Raw genomic sequence first — 20645 nt, 5'->3', positions numbered from 1 at the left:
AGCAGAGCAGAGAGATAGGAAGAATCTAGAACACTTATGGCACACCAAGCTGCTACCCTGAACTTGGAAATTTTCTTTCAAATGAGAGAGAAATAAACTTCTATTTTATTTAAGCCATTCTTCTTGCCTTTTCCTGTTATAAGCAGCTGATCCTAATCTCTCCTAGAGCCTCTGGAGAGAAAGTAGCTCTGCCAACACCTCAATTTTGGACTTCCAATCTTCAGAACTGTGAGAATAAATGTGTTGTTTTAAGATACCAGTTTGTAGCAATTTGTTGCAGCAGCCTCGGAGAACTAACACATTTCATTTCTCTAAGTAATCTGAACAGAAGGAAGGAAATGGGACATGCAAGAATCTTCTATGTGGATAGCACTGATGACCACTGCTAATCCTCAACCAGCAAGGTCCACACTGTGGCCATTAGGGAATGGAGAAGGAAACAGGATCAAAGAGGGTATGGCTAAAATTCATGAGAGGTGAACTGTATAGCGGGACTAGGATAGGCGGAAATAGAAATTAAAACATCACTTTCAGAAAGGAAGGCCTTTGAGCAGCTGGGAAGCAGGATGGAGACCCATGGCCCAAGTATGCAGCCCAGGATCTCAGCACAGGTCCAGGAAGTGACATGCAGGGTTGGAGACGGACATTTGGTGGGTCGGGACTTGGTGCCAGGGATCCTCACATTTCACAAGCAGCCCCAGAAGACTCCAAATCAGGCAGGTCTGGAGTCGAGTCTGGGCTTTGGGCTTCAGATGCCTGTCCCACCAATTATTAGCAGGAGGGCTCTTGGCATGGCTGAGGGTGGAATGACGGTACCTGATGCTGGATGAGTGGGGTTGGAGGAGAAGCAATGAGGAAGTGCTCCAAGGTGAAAATGTGCAAGAGAGGTGGAAATCAAGAGAGGGGAAAGGTAGGAAAGTCAAAAGATGGGGCCCTCTGTGGCACTGCAGCCACAAACACACATGCCTACAGGGACCCAACGAGGAGATGCTGCAAGGGCAGCAAGTCAGGAACAAAGAATCCTTGCCCTCTTCTTCTTCAAGCACAGTTGCAAAAAGCAACTGACGTTCACTCCATTATGATTGAGCAATAGGGGGTGGTGAGGACTGCGGCAATGGCCATCCCCAGGCTTCAGATCTGCCAAAATTTCAAATGAAGCCAGAATTCAGGATATATCCCCTCTAATCTGATCTCAAAAACCTGTTGGCAACAAATTCATTTTTTAGAAAATGTATGAACACCACACAGGATGAACAAGATAGTGCAGATACATCTGAGTCTCTAGTTTGTGGCTCCTATCTTTGGCCTGAAAAATAAAACAAGAGCTAAATTGTTCATCAGGATAATGGAAGGCGGATTTGGAAATTACAGGGGCTGGGTTTGTTAGGAGCAGCCACTTGTTCAAGAAGAGCAGAGCAGCCTGTCCAAATATCTGCCCGAATTTTAATAAACATTCACCAGGTTACTTATGTTCACTTCAAGGCAAGCTGGACCCAAAATTCCACTCCATGCTGCGCTGCATGCATTTGCAAGGCAGGCAGAAGGGCTGGGCCTGCTCTTCATGCAGCCGCTGCAGGCCATGCATGGCTCAGAACAAGCTAATGCAACCCTCAAACCTCCCGGATAATCAGCGCTAGACTACTTCGGCTCTGAGGCCGGCATTGCTTCAAAGTTTTGGGTGTATATCTCCCACCCTCCTTTTTCTCCTTTTTCCTGCCTCTATTTTATTGGGATGATGAAATCTTCCAAGTATGTTTGCAGTAAACACAGCTAATTTACTCCTTGCCTCTTTGAAACAGCTGCTGACAGCTGTACTGTGATTCAATCAAGGAACTTTCAGTCGAGCCTACCAAATTCACATCTGTTGTTTCCTTTGTCTGCCCTGCCTGCAGCCCCACACAGCTGCACCCAATATTGACCAGCGGCCGTTTCTCTCCCTTCGCTGAATGATAAATAACAGGTTAACGGTGCAGGCCAAGGCAGAGATTCTTAGCAATCCAAGGGAATTCCAACTTGCAGGCATTGAAAGGGGAAAATAAAACAAAACAAAAACAAGAACAAAACAGCACACACAAACATACATGGTCCAAGAACCAAATGTCTCCTTTATTGCAAGGTCAAAAATCCTTTTTATTTTGTCTATTTACACAAAACGTTTGCTAATGTCTGCCCTGCACACCAGCCGTGGGTACATCGGCTGATGGTTAATAAATAGTCTTAAATAAGAAAACAAACAGGTTCAAAGAAAGCAAGCTCATCATCCTGAACAAGGCATGAAGGGAGGGTTTAAAAAGAGCTTCAGATGGAAATAAATAATTTTTTGTTTTGTCACAACCACGTACATATTCAAGCGTACAGATGATGCTAACCAGTGGCTGATCGGAATGTAAGTGGTGAGAAAACGTGCACCAAGTGGAGTCACACAAAAAAGCCTGAGCTGCCAAAAATAAAAACAAAACACAACAACAACAACAAAGCCATTCTTCCCCTCGACGAGGCAGAGTGGAGGCTGCAGCCAAAGCTACTGAAGAAGAAAAAAGAAAAGAAAAAAAAAAAAAAAAACAGGGCCCCAGTGGTTCCAGGAACCACTTTAATCAATACGGGGAGACAGTCCTCCACGTGTCTGGATTCCATGTGGCCACAGATACAGGAAACGTCATAGGCAGTCTGCGTCCTCCTGGCAAGCAGGGGTTGAGAGCCCAAGGCCTTGACTTTGCAGGTAGAGACTGGGGGCCCATCATCTGTGGAACCCCCTGGCTAAGGCAAGGGAGGTTCATGTCTAGAGCTGCATGGAAAGGGTCCCTCCAAGCCAGGGCACTTTTTTAGAACATCAGCCTCAAAGCAGCTTCTAGATCCTTCCATTTAGGATTCAGTCCAGTATACCCTGCACCTGGCATACCTCCCACTGTGCTGTCTCTCTCTTATTTCAAAGAGCTGATTCATTTGCAGAGCCCCCCTAATAGTTCTGGCCTTTGCTAGAGTGCCGGAATGTTGCCTTTGATGAAAAAACAGAGGGATGCCCTCTGGGAGATGGACAGAGCACCTCCCCACCCCATCCTTCTTGAGAGCATTAGTAATTCTTAATAAAAGGGCCAGTGTTTGCCAGAGTTCAGCATCAAGTTGCAAGTTCAGTCCTATGTGATCTCCCCCTCCACTCTGCCATTTCACATGGATGTCCCATCACGGAGAATTGCTGGAAAAGCAATTCTCAAACATCTGTTGGTGTTTCATTTCACATGCCTATTTTAATATCTGCCCCCATGGCACACCTAGCTGAAGGATGGAACATAATTTTCCTTCAAGGTCAACACAACCCCTCCTCCAAGGTGAACAGACCTCCCCTCCCCCCAAATCTTGGTTTGGGGCTAATCTAGATTAATGCTGGGTCTCTGCTAGCATAAGAATGAAACTGGAATGGAGCAGAGACCTTCCTGTCCGCCGCCAGCCACCGCTTCTGTTTATGAAATTAAGAGTAAACTAAGAAATGGGGATAAATTGTTTAGGAAAATATATCTGTAACATCCTAACCATTTGCATTCATTCATTTTATTGTGACATTTATTACAGGAACTTCCATGTCAGTTTTCCTTTGGCATAGACACAGATGTGCCCACCCCTCACGGTGCCCCCTTCTTCCCTCTGCTGGGTCACCCAGCTGAAGGGCATTTGTAATTACCTCTGGAAATGAGTCAGTGCATGGCTGAGCCTACGCAGCCAATGGCTGTGGCCAGGCAATTTTTTTCTTTATGTATCTGTTTCCTGCTAGGTTTTGCCTGCAGTAGCTTGTAGGATCTTGTCCATAGGATGCCAATGGAAAACAGATCAAAAGCTATTTGCATCTTGAATTCCTTAATACCCCTCCATCTTTATAGTTAGGAACAGGGAAGGGAAGTTCTCACAAAATGTGGTTGGTCTGAAGCTCCTTGCCAAGGCTGGGCAGCAGGAGACCTTGGGAGGTGAGAGACTTTCGATGGTAGGAAACTTTGGATGGTGGGAAATCTTGGGTGGTGAGAGACCTTAGGCAGTGGAAGACATTAGACAGTGAGAGACCTTGGATGGTGGGAGACCTTGGGCGGTGGGAGACCTTGGGCGGTGGGAGACCTTGGGCGGTGTGAGACCTTAGCGTTGAGAGACCACAGGTAATAGGAGACCTTGCATGGTGGGAGACCTTGGGCTGTGAGATACCAAGGATCCAGAAAAATATGGTCCCAAAGGATCTGACTTCTAGGAGGCACTAGTGGCAGCCACAGGCCCGGACAACCATGTTTCTGTATTTCTTCAGGATGACGTTGGAGCTGTCGTCAAAGTAGAGGACAGAGATGGCGTTGAGCTGGGTTGGAGCACAGCAGGGCTTGGGCACAGTTTCTGGGTTTATGAAGTGGACCTGGAACACACACCAAATGTTGACTATGGTGAGAGGCACTGAGTCACTTTTCTCTAGCTTCCATGTTCCATATGGACCATGTACGGCTTGCAGCAAATGATGGCAGGTGCCATTTATTGAGCACTTCCTGTCATGAGCAACTTCTGCATACTAACTCAGTTTGGTTCTGGGATTACCCCTCTTTCAGAGATGAGGCAACCAAAGAGCAGTTTACGGAGCATACTCCTGGTAAATAAGGTGCCCGAGCAGTCACTGGGGCCAGATCATTCTCTGTTGTGGAGGCTGGGGGTTGTCCTGGGCATTGTAGGGGCTTAGCAGCATCCCCAGCCTCCACCCACTAGACAGCAGTCCTCTCTCCATACAGGCCAAATGTCCCCTGGCGGCAGAATTGCCCGGAGTTGAGAACTTTTTGTGAATAAAGTTTTATTGGGGCATAGCCACACCCATTCATTTGCATATCATCTCTGGCCACTCAGGGGATGCAATGGCAGATGTGAGGAGCTGGCCCATGCAGGCAGGAATGAAGGAGGTAAAACGTGCCCTGCCTTCAGAGGGTCTGGGGGCAGAGCACTCGCAGGTCAAGAAACAGGCTGGGGCAGACTGTGTCCTTTTCCCAGCAAAAGGACGTTCGATCCTAGTATATCTGGGAGTTTTACTAGGGGTCTGAGCCCCAGTATGGGTCAAACCCACAGAACAAATACATAAAGTAATTGGGGGGAAGTGAGAGCCTTGGAAAACCAAGGTTGAAAGAGCCTGGCCTCCAAAGGCCTCCTCGTCCCAATGAAAGGAAGAGATGAACTCTATCTCCAGGACACGGGCAAGGGGAGAGGGAGGCCCATTTCCAAACACAAAGAGCGTAAAGCTCCATAACAAACAGAACTGCTGGACAGAGGGAATGGGCTTGGGTAGTGAGCTCTCTGTTGCCGGAAGCATTCAAGCTAGGGTGAATGGTCAGGAAAGGTCCAGATAATGCTCATGGCAGGCAGCGGGATAATAAAGGTCCTTGAACCCCAGATTCTAAGCTAGAGAACAAAGTCCCTGAAGCTTATCACCATGATTGTCACCGTAAGAGTGGTAATAATAATAGCTGTTTGATTCCTCACGTGCCAAGCACTGTATTAAGAGCTTTGAGCAGGCGCTCAACAAACATGATAAACACCCTGGCAGGGCCAGGCTAGGAGGCGAAGACATGAGTTTTGCTCTCCCTGGCTCTGGCAAGCTCTCCAGGCCCCCAATAGGCAGGGAGGGAGGGAGAAGCTGGGGGACAGATCTGCCGCTAATGTGGAGGGGACTTCCACCCACAGCAAGGAATGCCAGTTCCACCATGGGCCCAGTGCCCAGTGGGCATGGCAGCCAGGCCAGTGATATTTTTGGGGATCTATGAAAATGTTTCAATTTCTTTTAAAATTAGAAAAAAAAATCAAGTTTAAGGTCAAAGATTATGTCTTTATACCAATGCAATCATAAAATACAATTTTTTATTAATTTTTTTTTTTTTTTTTTTATGGAAGAAGAGGCCCGCGGAAGCCATGGTGTGGCCCTGGCAGGACCTCATTCTGGCCTTGGCTTTGCAGAGACACAAGGCTGGACCTGGTGACCTTGAGACCCCACCCTGCCCTTGCCCGCCCCTCCAGCCACACCCCGGGAAGGCCCCCCCGGGCCACACCTACCAGCGTCTGCACGATGGCGTGGTTGGTAGCATTCATGTAGGAGTTCAGGGGGAAGGCGCACTCCCCCTCGCAGTAGTAGGCGGCATAGCCTTCGGGGGCGATGATCCAGTCCTGGGAGAGAGCCACGGGGAGCCTGAGCCCGAGCCCCTCCGCCTGCGGCCCAGGAGTCCCGCGAGGGCAGGAGGGGCGGGCGGCCTCTCAGGGCACCAACAGTGCAAAAGGAGGGGAAGACGGCAGGGCCCGCAGCCAGGCTGAGCCTAGAACAGACACTCTGCAGCTTCGTCTCCAGAGGTGGGGGTGCCTGACACCCAAGTTGGTGTGACACTTTGACCACTTTACTTAAAAAAAAAAATAGCAACAAGCCTCTATGCCTCGGTTCACCTGCCTGCGAAAGAAACTGACAACCCCTCCTGGTGGCGGGGGAGGATCCTATGAGGGGGTGGCAGAAGGCTTAGCTCCAGACCCATATACAGACACTGCTCCATGAAGGGCATGTGGGCACCCTCGCCTTCTGGATCTGGTGGCTACAGGGATATTTTTGAGGAGTAAATGCACCCAGTAGAGGCCTCTGGAGTTTGGGACTCTGTCCTAGCACTAGCACCATGCCCGGCTCCCCCAAGCTAAGAGATTCTCAGCCAGCATCACAGCAGGGCACCAAGTTGGCTGACAGTGCAGTGGGCATAACACCCCCAGAGAACGGTCTGCCCTCTCTCGCTGAATGACAAGTCCCTGTCAGTAGACTGCCAAAGCCTCCTGCCCTGGGATCTCTTGCCTGTGTCCTGTCCAGCGGTATCTGAGCTCTAGCAGGGCAGGGACATTGCAATGTTCAACAGCCATGGTTCCAGTGTTTAGGAACAGGCCCAGATGTAGCAGATGCTCAATAAATAGTTGCTGAATAAGTAACAGAATTCAGACATGCTTGTCAGATTGTCTACCCTCATGTCTTTTCCAGGATTTATCCCCTGTCTTTTGCCCCACTCCATTCAAATTGTTCCAGAGACAGCGGCTGATGCTGGGTCACATGACCCTACCCCTGACGACAGCTGACTGGTTCAGGAACAAGCACCTGACCCTCAGCTCAGCTAATCAGTCCCTCCCTGGGAATTTGGAAAGAAGGACAGTGAGGGAGGGGGCAGGGAAAGGCTCTCCAGACAGCTGGCAATTTGAACAGTTGGGCTCAGCCATGTTTCCTGCTGCCCCGATGGGAGAAGCAGCTGGCCCATGGGATAGGAGTGAGGTTCCTGGGGAGAAGGTAGCTCAGAGTCCAGAGTTTGGGTTCCTGGTTCTAGTTTGTGTCTCAGTTACATTCTCAACATCCCCAGTTCCTTAACCCAAGCTCTCCTCTTTACTCAGGCTGTTGGGACCTGGAGTCTTAACTGGCACAAATGAGAAACACAACTTACTGCATATTTGGAGCACAGAGCTTCTGCTCTGGGGAAGAAAAGAGGGGTTCCACTTAAGGGGGTAGGTAGAAGCCACCCCACCCCTTACCTGCCAGCCCAGGTCGCGGAAACTGACGTACAGCTCATGCTTCTTACAGGCCTGCCTCTGGTCACTGCTGCTATTTTCTGTGTTGACAAGTAGAGAGGCAGTGGAACAGGGGCAGGAAAAAAGAAATGAACACACGCATATTGAAGCTGTCATCCAAGGCACTGCTGTGAGCAGCAACCAAACTCAGAAAACTGCAGGGTAGATTTTTCAGACCCTAAAACCAGTTTAAGGGCCTGTCACGTCAAAACTCATTTCTGCCCCCAGCAAGCAGCACTGGTAAAGGAGGCACCAATACCTGCCCCCCTCCCCACTGCCATGCAGTCTTAGCTGAAAGGCCTTTCTGGATCCTTCAGTGACATCGGTTTCTCTTATACGCATGTGTGTGTCAAATGCTGACATCTGGCCATAAGGGAATTCCACAAGGAACACACCCACAACGCTGGCTTCCGGAGCCCTGCTCAGAGGCATCAACTTCTGACCCAACTTGGAGGAGGCAGGAGGGGACAGGCAGACATGGCCCGAGACCTGAGGCCCCGTCACCTGTTTCCCAGAAGAAACCAGAGGGTCAAGTCCCACTGACCTGAAAACACACTGCTGAGGTTTATTTCAGGAGGGAAAATTATGCACTGGGGTTTTCCAGAAGTGGGCAAGGCTTGTAGGCATTCAGGTTAGGGAGTAAACACTCGTAAACAGTGTGGAAATCGCCATCGCTCTCTCTCTCTCTCATCCCATGCATGTGCACATGTTCACACACACACACACACACACACACACACACACACACACACACTCCCTCTCAGAGACGTGTGGAGGCTGCAGCAGCAATCGGGACAGTGCCACCGAGCAGGTTCTCGGGGGAGCACTGAGGTCAGAAATGAAGGCGGGGTCACTGCAGGGCAGGTTCAATCAAATGCTACTTTTATTTTCCTCTTTGTTGGTTAGTCCCATTTTTTTTAAAATACATTTCTATATATCTGTAGTTCAGAAAAGCAATTTTCACAGATGCACTACATGTACCAAACTGACAAGATTACATTTGATTGATTAAAACAAAATCGGGTGCGCTCATTTATGCAAGGAAGTCGGCACCCACTAGACACTTAAAAATAGCTGGGGATCCTCTCAGTGAGGCTGGAAGGGGGCACTCAACCTTCCTACATTTGAGGCCAGGGAGCATTTGCTTTTGGATGTCTTTCCCTCACTACCAGTGTGCCCAGCCCACTCAACCCCATTCATTCGTTCATTCAAGCAAACTTTTATTAAGTGTCTAACAAGTTGGCAGACGCCGTTTCCAGCACTAGAGTCACAGCTGTGAACAAAACAAAGTTACTGCCACTGACGAGCTTGTGTTCAGCCAGAAAGGCAGATGACACCTAAGTTACATCCTACGCAGACAAGTGCTATACGGAAAAATAAAGTAGGAAGGGAGGATAGGAGGGCCATGCTATCAGGGAGGAGGGCAAGGCAGGCTATTTTATGTAGGGTGCTAGGAGAAGGCCCTTCTGAGGAAGTGACTTATGTGCAAAATCCAAAAGGAAGCAAAAGATTGAGGCAGGCAGGTACCCGAGTGCAAGCATTCCAGAAGGAACCCTGAGGAATTCTCCCAGGAGACCAGAGGAGGCTGTCGTGTTTCCCAGGACAGAGAGCTGGAAACAGGTAGGCGTGAGCTTGATCAAAGAGGAGGTGGAAGGCTTAGCCTGTTGGAATGAGCTCCCCAGCTGGGGGGCAGGGCTTGTGGAGGGGGGGTGGAGGGACAAAGGGCTGGAGGCAGCAGTGGGGGTGGGGGTGCATGAGGTCCCCTCTTCCCCACCTCGGGGCCTGGTAGCATGAAGGCTATGGGTGAAGGACAGCTCCAGGGGAGGGGCTGCAGGGGAAGCGGGGTCCTCTGGAGCCCAAGTTGCCACTGGCATGCAAAGGTCAAGGTCAAGGAAATCAACAGAGAAGGGTCTGAGAACTCTGCTCAGCCATCCACCCTACCCTTTGGAACAGAGACAGAGCAGAAATCCAGCACAGGTGCAGGTAGGAGCACCTCCTCCAGGAGCTTCCCAGCCCCGTTGCAGGGGCAGAAGGTAGGAGGGAGGGAGGAGACACTTCCCTGCAGCCCAGTGAGGGGGTGTGACGCAGCCTGGACAGGACAGAAATCTGAGCACTTAGCTTAGAACAAGGAGGGTAAACAGGTTTCACATGAAGTGCCCATGAGTGAACCTTCATGTAGGATTCCTGAAATTATGGGAGAAGAAAGTGGCGTGATTGATTAGCAATGTCTGCAAAGTGCTGTGATTGATTAGCAATGTCTGCAATGAGCAGAGAAGTGGAAGGTAGTGGCTTGAGGGCCACTTTTCTCTACCCTGGCTTAGAGCACAGCAATGACATGGGGCTTAGTGCTGAAATCTAAGCCAACAGACCAAGGCCAAGAGCAGCACATACAGCAAGTGGCTGGCATGTGAGTGTGGAGCGGGTTCTGGCCCTGCTCTCAGGGAGCCCCACAGACCTGCACAGCACCTCCAGATCTTCCTGGGCCTCGGCGGCCTGGGCGGAAAGTGCTGGAACTCAGATGTTTCCCTGTGACCTCTTCTTATTAGCAGAAGGGTGAGGAAAGGGAGACACCCTTTCCTCGATACACACACGCTGCACACACACACAAACACCACACTGAACCCATGGAACAAAAGACAGACGCTCACGAGGCCGACTCCGCAGTCCCACCCGGGCCCTCCCACGCCGCCCCGCCCCAAGCCACAGAAAGCAGGGGAGCCCGAGCCGAGCCCGACGCCAGCACCGACGTTTCATCCACCCCCATGACCTCCGCCAGAGCAGCCGACAAGTCACAACTGGAGCTCGGACTCGGCCCCACCCCCACGGGCCATCTGGTGACGACAGCTGATTACCAGGGAGGTGGGTTCAAATGTGGGTAGGGAGAAGGGAGAGGAAGGGAGGCAGGGACCCGGTTTCTCAGCAGGAAGGTACATCCTCTGAAGGGCCACTGAGGGCCTGGGGGGCGCGGGCTGCAGAAAGCAAGCTCTGCGTAGGTGGCACGCTGGGACCTGTGCCCTCCCCACGGCACAGTGGGCGGCCCTGGGAGAGCGGCACAATGTGTGTGGCCCTGCGGCAGGAGCCAGGCCCATCACATGCCATGAGAGCACTTACTACAGGCACATGCACATACACACACACACAATAGCACACACTGACACACACTGACTCACATTGTCACACTCAATACATGACACACACTGACACACATTGGCACATACTGGGACACTCACACAGACACAAAATCACAATGACATGCTCAAGACAGAATACACACAATGACATACAATGATATACTCAAGAAACACAGTGGCACACAATGACACACTGGCACACTCACACAGACACACTCAAGACAGTGGTATACAATGACAAAGTGACATACTGACATACACAGAGACAACTGCACACTAACACACGGCCACAAAAATCACACACTGACACACTCAAGACATACACACAGTGATATGCAATGATACAAACTGCATACATACACTGACACAAAATCACATGACACATTCACACACACCCTGATGCATGACACACAGGTATGACACACACACAATGACACACTGACACACTCACAAAATGACATAACACCCACACACTGAGTCACACACAATGAGACACATACATAATGACACACTGCACACAATGACAGAAACAGTGATACATAAAGAGACACAACATATGCACTGACATACTCACACATAGTGACAAACACAATGACACACACTGGGAGACCCTGGCCAAGCTTGGAGTGGGGCCCAGCCTCGGTATTTTTTACCAATCCTCCAGCCAGGATTTACAAGAGCTTAATCAGGGCCCGGGAGTAGAGATCCCAGACACGCAGCAGATTTCAGCAACATGGGCCAGGTACAAGCCTCCTCCCACGGGTTACTTAATGGAGATTTGATGGGGATTGGCATCAAATTCCAAAACTTTAGAGACTGGTTCCTCTCACTTTCATTACCAGAGTACACTCAACAGAGCCCCAAGACCCGGGACCCTGGGCTGGGTGGAACTGGCCAGCGCCCCCACCCAGCTGATCCGGGGACCCTCCCAGGAGCCTCCCTGTGCTGAGCCTTCCCAAGCACCACGGGCCACTCCAATTCTGCCCCTCTCAGAGCTTTGTGCACCTCCACTCCACCCCTCAGCTTAAACCCCGTCAAGTCTTCCGAATTGGCTCTGGGTGAAGTTGAACTTCAAGAAATGGCTCTTGAAAGTATCCCTGTCTCCCGCTCGCTTCCTTGGCCACCCAGGGCTCTCTGCAAGTGCTGGCCCACTGCAGGAACAGCTCTGTGAACCCCTTGGGCCCCTGGCCTCCTGGGAGCACTCGGCTCACCTTCCAGGGGAAGGTTTCTTGGAACCCCGGGGTGGGTCAGGCCCCTCCTCACCATCCCCCAACTCTTAGGGCTGTTCTTGCAAAGCCACAGGCATGATATCTGGGTGTGACAGACGGACACCCCCTCTCCGTCCTGAATTAGCTCCACGAGGACACGCCACATCTACCTGTTTGTCATAAGCCCCCACTCCCAGACCCCAGCTTAGAGAAGGCTCGCAAATACAAATTAAGTGATTCCACTGACTTAAAATTCATGGAGAATCACAGACCCCTTTGAAAAGCCTAAATAGAATAGATCCAGAAAAGAATACATGCAAAAACCTTGAAGACAAATACTGGAGCTGTGCAGACCCACTGCAGTCCACCCATGGGCCCCCTGAGACCTCCTAGGGACCAGGGAGTCCTGCTCTTAAAAAAAGGTCATCAACCATAGCAGACCTGTCTTCTCCCTCGAAATGCAAAAGGGACATAAATTTCAAAATCGGGTAGCTGATGTGAAAAACGCTGTCGACAATATGAGCTTAATTTGGGGGTCGGGGGCTGCCGTTGCGACCTCGCCACCCTATTTCCAAATACCACTTGCGCCCATGGTCTCTTTCAGTGCTCCTCAGACTAACCCGAGGCCCAGGGGTGGAGGGGCTGGGGAGCTCAGCCCAGACCCCCTGCACAGCTGGCAGGGTGTCTGTATCTCAGCTCTCTGCCCACCCCACTACCAGCCCGGAGGCCCATGAATACTCCAGCTCTGAGAGCTGGACTCTGGACAGATGTGTTCCAGCTCACGGGCCTGGTGGGAGAGTCATTTTTCAAACAACAGTGGGGCTGTGAAATCTGGAAAAGACAAAGAAATGGAGGCTCTGACAGCTTCTTTCATGGCATACCCTTTCTGTCCCTGGTGGTCCCAATTGCAGTGTTTCCGCATGTATAGAATTCTCACGTTCCTCTGAGTCTCCGCCACACATCTTTCTTAGATAATTGCATTTCAACTTTTGGCTTTTGCTGAGATGGTTCAGGGACCAAGCCCCCAAGTTTCCTATCTACTCTCTGGTTTCATCTTGGGGATCTGTGAGTTACACCCACAATTCCTTCAAGGAGCTTCTTGACTGACTGAGTACTCTGACCTTTTGATCTTTCTAAAATATTAGCAAAAGACTGTCCAGCCACACCCGAGGCGCGCTGTGCGCTCTCCAGGGCACCCTGTCCTGACAGTCAATCTCTTAATTATAGTGCCTTCTGCAAGCTAGAGAGGCAGAGAATTTCCCAAATCATCATGTCTGGGTTCCTTTTTGTTTCCTGCCTCAATTTTTCTCTTTCCCCCGCATTTTCCTACAAGCAGCAAGAAGGAATCAGGCTGCACCTGGGACATGCCATTTGGACTACTCCTCGCCTACACGCCCAGCTCTGCTTTCTACTTAACTATAGGGTGCAACTCCTCTTGGCCTTCTGCCACCCTACAGCAGAGGTTCCTCTTCCCTCCAGTCTCCAGGAACAGGTTCCTCCTTTCCTTCCAAGCCCTCGCCAGGAGGGACTTTGACGTCCGTGTTCCAATGAACAGTCTGTTTGTGAAAATCTGGGTGTTGTGCGGGGAATGGCTCGGTTCTCTCGCCATGCCCCTTGCTTCCCACTGACTCCTCACTTAGCAGAGGGGTTTTCACTAACAATCTGCTCAAAGCAACCTAGGTATTTTTGACCATGCGCCTTGAAACTCATCCACCTTCCGTCCACTGCCCAATTCCAAAGCTGCTTCCATATTTTTAGCATTCATTACAACAGACCCACTACCCACGCCAAAATCTGCATTAGTTTTCTATGGCTGCTGTAAACAATTTCCACAAACGTCAGTGTTTAAAACAACCCCAATACAGTACGTTACAGTTCTGGAAGGCAGAAATCCAAATAGGTCTCACTAAATATCTCACTGGGATAAATATTGGCCTGGCTACATTCCTTTCCTGAGGCCCTAAGGAAATATCTGTTTTCTGGCCTTTCCCAGCTTTGTGAGGTGGCCCACAGTCCTTAGCTTCTAGCCCCTTCCTCCATCTTCAAAGTCCGCAGCGCTGCAATTTTTTCCTCCATTGTCATATCTCCCTCTGATCTCCTCTTCTGCCTCACTCTTTCACATACTGTGAAAATATATGACATGGGGTCCACTCAGATAATCTTCCTATTTTAAGGTAAATTGTTGCCCAGCAACCTTGAGTCCATTTCCAAAGTGATTCCCCTTTGCTATAAAAGACAATATAGTCACTGGCTCCAGGGATTAGGACCTGAACATGTTTGGAGGGGTATTATTTTGCCCACCACAAATGGTTACCTGAGGAGCTGAGGAAACAGTGCCCACCCCCCCAGCAGACCTGGCTGGGGGACAGGAGGGCAAATGCCTTCTTTTAGCTGCAAGTGGGGACACCTGGATCTGGCTGGTCTTCTCCATAGCCTATTGGGATAATAGTCTTCAGTGAGTTTAACTGCTCTGAAGCCTTTTCAGATTGGGGGAAATTCAAGATGCATCTTCCACCAGCAGAGGCAGCACTTAAGGTGCTGGAAATGGGTGAGCAGTGCAAGCAGGCCTTTCAGTAGATCTCCCTGGGACTAGAAAGATCATTCTAGGCCAGCCCAGCCCACTCACGGGCCAAAATGTACTGTCTTGGGGCCCCAGCAATCCCAGGCAGCCAGATGCCATCAACCTCAGCCTCCCCAATCTCTTGCGGGAAAAGGACCCCATCCAGCCACAGCCCCAACACCAGGGCAAAGCCAGGCACATGCAGTGGCTTAGTAAATGCATATTGAATTGTCAGAAAACATTTAACAGGGTTGCTGGGCGCCTCAAAGCTCCTCCAGTACAGGGAGATGCCCCAGCAACAGCAAACAGGGAAAGGAATAATGGACAAAGCAGACACCTGGGGTTAGGATCCCTGGGATGCCACATCCTTGCTCTGTGCCCTTGTGCAAGTTACTTAACCTCTCTGAGCTCCAGTCTCATTGTAAAGTGGGAGGCCACTCGCCTCAGAGGCTCAGGATCCACGACATCACAGGCTGAAGGCCCTGTCTCCTCCTGACAGTGGGGACCTAAATGTGGCAACTGCCCAGAAGTGTCCTCTGGGGATGCATTAACTTCAGTATTTCCATTAAATCTTTTAATGGTTTGCCATAAAAATGATACTTTTCTATTTAATTTCACATTTACCTGTAGTACTGAAACACTTTACCCAAACCCAAAAATATCTAGAATAATATACCAAAATAACCTACCACCTATATTTTTTACTTATAGTAGTAAAACATTTCTAACAAACTAAAGGCATCCCATACAATGTAGCAAAAATTCTACTGCCCGCATTTAATAAGTACTAAAATTTTGCCATGTTTCAAGTATTTTTTTCTAAGTAGTAAAATTAAAGATACAGTTGCACATCCAGACCATAATTCAGTTGCACACACATACACACCATTGTTCCGTTGCACACCTCCACACCATTATTCAGTTGCACACATACCCACACCATTATTCAGTTGCACACACATACACACCGTTATTCCGTTGCACACACACACACCATTGTTCAGTTGCACACACATACACACTATTATTCCATCACACACACACACCATTGTTCCGTTGCACACTCCCACACCATTATTCAGTTGCGCACACATACACACACCATTACTCAGTTGCACACACATACACACACCATTATTCAGTTGTACACCCACAACTTCCTCTCTCCCCTTAGAAGTTGGTGTGGCATCTTCCCACCCATGTGTTTTCAGTCTTTCTTCATGACTGGCATCATGCTACACTGATGCTTTGCCGCTTGCATTTCTAGACTAACGTCTGACTTTGCAGGTGAGCCCTGGGGTGGGAAGGGGTCTTGACGGTTTGGCTGCATCCCCAGAGCTGTTTGTTGAACCCACGAATGAGTCAGGGGTCGCTCCCTGGGGGCGACCCACTGGGCCCCGAGGGGCTCCTGCATCGTGCACACGCCGTCCTGCCCGCACCTACCTGCTGCGTTGGTCATCCTCAGCGCCTCCTGGTTCTTGGGCGTCTTGGAGCGGTTCTGGCTGCGCTGCTTGCCTCCCGCGGACCGGACGCTGCGCAGGTGGACCTCTGTGGCCTTGAAGAAAGCCACCATGAAGGGCTGCTTGTTCTGCGGCCCGTGCCGCCCGATCAGGCCCGCCAGCTTGGGGTTGATGCTCTGCCCTAGACAGGAAGGCACGGGAGACGGGGGACGGGAGAGGCGTGAGCGGGCTGAGGGCCTCGCCGACACCACTGCACTCGCGCTCATCCAGGGCTCTTCCTGCAAGAACTTCCTGAGCACCTGCTCCGCGCCAGGTGCTGTGCCCAGAGCCCTGAACACGGCTGGGGTGCTGGTGTGAAAGGATGTATGTCCCCTAGGAGAGCCATGTTTTAATCAAAATCCCATTTCATAAAGGCAGAATAATCCCTATTCAATACTGTATGTTTGAAACTGTAATCAGATAATCTCACTGGATATGTGATTTAATCAAGGGTGGTTGTTAAGCTGGATTAGGTGACAACATGTCTCCAGCCATTTGGGTGGGTCTTGATGAGTTTACTGGAATCCTATAAAAGAGGAAGCATTTTAGAGAATAAGAGAGATTCAGAGAGAGCAGAGCAGAATGACATGGCCACAAGAAGCAGAGTCCACCAGCCAGTGACCTTTGGAGATGAAGAAGGAACATGCCGCCCGGGGAGCTTCATGAAACAGGAAGCCAGGAGAGAAAGCTAACAGATGATGCCGTGTTCACCGCGTGCTCTTCCAGGTGAGAGAGAAGACCTGACCCTGTTCACCATGTGCCTTCTCATTTGAGAGACCCTGAACTTCATCGGCCTTCTCGAACCAAGGTATCATTCCCTGGATGCCTTCGATTGGACATTTCTATAGACTTGTTTTAATTGGGACATTTTCTCAGCCTTAGAACTGTAAACTAGCAACTTATTAAATTCCCCTTTTAAAAGCCATTCAGTTTTTGGTATATTGCATTCTAGCAGCTAGCAAACTAGAACAGCTGTCAACAAAAGAGAGGAAACGCCTGCCTTCTGGACTTCTGTGCTGGAGGGGAGGCAGGTAGCCACATCGTGTGTGGATCCTGGCTGGGCAGCATCAGGAGAGGGGGAGTCAGGAGGGTAGGGAGCCAGGCTGGGGTCTAGGGGTGATCTCGGGCCAGCAAGCCAGGTAACTACCGCTCACCTTCATCGGGCAAAGCAGGCCACCTAATTTCAAGAGGGTTGGGGAGCACTATCCTGCTCTGTGCCAAGGAGGGTGGGTACCCCATGAGAGGGGTCACGTGGGCAGACCTGGACACAAGTGAGGAGCGAGTATTCCAGGCAGAGAGAACACAAAGGCAGACACCCTGGGGTGGCAGTGAGAAGACTTGCCAGCTGGCTGGAGCTGGTGGGGGGCATGGTGAGCAGCGAAGCAGGACATCAGGGAGCTTGGGTTACTTGCAGTGCTGTGGCAGATTGCAGGTGCTTTGCTTTTTCTCTGCGTGGGTGGCACCTTGGAGTGTTTTGAGCTGAGGAGTGGGCACTCGAGCTGTTTATAGAAGACTGCCTCTGGCCACCCTGGAGACTGGCCTGCAGAGGGAGAAGATGGAGACAGGGGACCCAGCGCGGAGGAGACAGAGCAGTCCAGATGGGAGTGACAATGGCCAGGCTGGGCAGGGGTGGGGGCAGCGGAGGGGGCAAGAAAGGGTCAGAGCCTGGATAGACAGATTTTTTAAACCCACCTTTGGAACTTCTTTTAACTTTTTGTTTTGAAATAATTACAGAGTGACAGAGGTTATAAAAAAAAATTAAATGTTTGGGGATCGGGAGTCCCACAAACTGTTCACCCAGTTTCCCACCATGGGACCCTCTCACATGACTACAGAGTACAATATCCAAAGCAGGAAAATTGCAGATTCTGGAATACATGGAAAGGAAATTTGGGCATAAAATGCATGAGAGAGAGAGAGGAGCACGTGAGACAGAGACTGAAAAGGGACGGTGGGGTCTGGCAATGACGAGGACATTGGTAAATGCTTATTTATCACAGTGTGTGGTGCTCATAAAGATTCCAAGGAATAAGGCAGCAGGCAGGACAAATACAGCCTATTTTACTGATGACAACAGGCTCAGAGAGGCTGAACGATCTGCCCAAGAACACCCAGCTTGTCAGCAACAGAGCAGAATTTGAGCCCAGATCAGGCTGTCTGAGAGGCTGAGCTCATAAACACTATAGATATGGCACCCCAAGTTAGATGAGGGGGTCAGAGGCCCACGAAAGCAACAGTTTCTGGAGGGCCCTGGATCCTTCCACATCTGGAATTAACTTCACCTGGAGTCCCCCAGATGGACCGGAAATCAAGTTAACCCAGCCTCCCAGGGACCAGATCAGCACCAGGGGGTTCACTTTGGTTTTTTAACAACTAATATTTAAAAGAACAAATCTCTCCCACCCACCCTCATTATTTTACCTTAACCCCTTTTAACATTCGGCTTTCCTGCATTCTTGAGCGGGGTTTCCTCGAGTTCACCCATCTATAATTTGAACGATTCTATAAAAGTAACCATTAAAGCTGAGCCCCTAGGAATTGTGTCCCTCCCCCCAAGAAAGGCTTTTAGAGCAAAGTAAAAATGCCTCGCCTGAAAACCTGATGCTATTCCAGATACATTAAATCCTAGTACTGTGAATAGTCCCTCTGCACCTCTGAGCATTCTCGGAGTTGTCAAGACAGGCAGGTCCTGGGACTCACAGGCCAGCTGAGAAACAGGCCAGGTAGAAAGGGAAGAAGAGTGTCTTGGGGGTCTCAAGCTTACTTCTGTAACTGACCAGTCTGCCTGTGTGGCTGAGAGAGGTGAAGTTGCATTGTCAGGGCCTCAATTTCTTCATCTGTAAAATGGGGACAATGCCTTTTCTTAGTGGCCAATTCAGTTTTCCTTTAGGCAGCCATGCCTTAAACTGACTCCACCCTGGCCATAGGGGTGGGACCTGTGGTCTAATCTGAAGCAATTTATCCTCCATGGATGGCACATGATCCAATCTGGCCAATGACTGGAGAAGAGGCATCCTGGAAGTTTCTGAGAAAGTAGCTTCTCACTCTTGGTCCAGAAACAACCTTCTCTCTCCCTACATAGGATTGAGGGAGGAGGGATGGATGGAGCCCTGGAGCCACAAGGGGGCATGTTTTCAAATTAAGCTGACCTTGTAGAAAGAAGAAAGACACAAAATTACAGGGTATCTGATGAAATCAATGGGCTGCTGGATCAAACCAATCCTGAAGCTCACACTTGTCACCCCAGTCACCAAGATGAATAAATCACCTTGATTGTTTAGCCTAGGTTGGCATTTTAGCATTGCTCTTGTCCCTTTCTTGTAGGCAGGAAGACTAAGGTTGCAAAGCATCTTGGGCCTGGCATAAAGCTGGCACTTAGAGGGTAGAGATGAATTATTCCCTTCCTATCACCAGATTTAAATGAAGACCAAAATTTTCAACCTAAATATTGAAGGACATTCACCTTCAACCAAAAACAGGGGTATGGAAAACAATTTGGCAATTCCTTTAGAAAATTAAATATAGAGTTACCATGTAAACCAGAAAATTCCAACTTCTAGGCATATACACAAGAGAACTGAAAGCATTGCTCACATGAAAACTTGTATATAAATGTTCATAGTAGAAAATAAAAAACAAAACAAAACACAAAAGAATGTTCACAGCAGCATTCTTCATGGTAGTCACAAGGTGGAAACAACCCAAATGTTCATCAACAGATGAATGAACAAACAAAATGTGCTCCATCCATACGCCGGAATATGATTCAGCCACAAACAAAATGAAGTGCTGACACACGCTACAACATGAATGAACCTTAAAAACATGCAGAGTGAAAGAAGCCAGCCACCAGAGACCAAATATTACAGGATTCCTTTTATATGAAATTGTCCAGAATAGGCAAGTCCACAGAGACAGAAAGTACATCAGTATATTAGTGGTTGCCAGGGGCTGGAGAGAGAGAGGGAAATGGGAGTGACGGCCAGTGGTTATGGGATTTCCTTTAGGGGTGATGGGAATGTTTGTAATTAGACGGTGGGAGATTATACTTTAATGTGAACATACAAAAATATCACTGAGTTGTATACTTTTAAAATGGTGGATTTTATGTCCTATGAATTTTATCTCAAAAAAAAATTTTCAAAAGAAAGAAAACAGGGGTAAGGAAGACCCACGACCCAAATGTTGGAGACAACTTTTATTAATGAATGGCAGTGACGTCCCAGCAGCGCCTGGCACTCAGTGGACTGGTGACCACAGTTGCTTAACTGAAGGATGCTCCCGGGCCAGCAGCACACTCTGTCCACACAGCCCCGAGGGGCAGCCACGTGTCCTCACCTCCCAGAGGAGGAACAAGGCTGTGAGTGAGTCAGGCCCTGAGCTAGTCAGTGGCAGAGGCAAGATTTGAACCCTGGTCTCTCGGAAGCCAAACCCCGAGCTTGGCCACCGTGACACCAGTCTGTCCTTGTGCTGCCAGCACGCCTGAGCCTCCCTCCTCAACCACCCCACCCGTCTGGAGCTACAGATGCTACCAGCTAGGCTAAATGGGGGTCAAAGTTTCCCAGATCCATGGGGTTAGGGCACCAACCCAGAGACTCTTAAGGCCAAGGATGTACCAGGAAACAGATATTCTGGGGCAGAGTTGGGGGAAGACATTTTTCTCCCA

General features: G+C 49.7%; 1 protein-coding gene across 1 annotated transcript in view; it reads right to left on the bottom strand.

The window, feature by feature from the left end:
- Positions 1 to 2080: 2080 nt before the first annotated feature.
- Positions 2081 to 20645, bottom strand: part of BMP7 (bone morphogenetic protein 7) — a 92566-nt gene continuing 74001 nt past the window's right edge. Inside the window, exons 4-7 of the mRNA XM_077113315.1 lie at positions 15924 to 16121; positions 7546 to 7622; positions 6055 to 6165; positions 2081 to 4384 (exon numbers count right to left, since the gene is read on the bottom strand). Of these exons, the coding sequence (XP_076969430.1) occupies positions 4235 to 4384; positions 6055 to 6165; positions 7546 to 7622; positions 15924 to 16121 (536 nt within the window). The 3' untranslated portion in view covers positions 2081 to 4234. The remainder of the gene's footprint in view (positions 4385 to 6054; positions 6166 to 7545; positions 7623 to 15923; positions 16122 to 20645) is intronic.

Source organism: Tamandua tetradactyla, chromosome 1 (genome assembly GCF_023851605.1).
Source record: "Tamandua tetradactyla isolate mTamTet1 chromosome 1, mTamTet1.pri, whole genome shotgun sequence".
NCBI classification, from domain to species: Eukaryota; Metazoa; Chordata; class Mammalia; order Pilosa; family Myrmecophagidae; genus Tamandua; species Tamandua tetradactyla.
The sequence above is the reverse complement of the archived record's forward strand: the minus strand, read 5'-3'. Positions and strand labels throughout refer to the sequence as shown.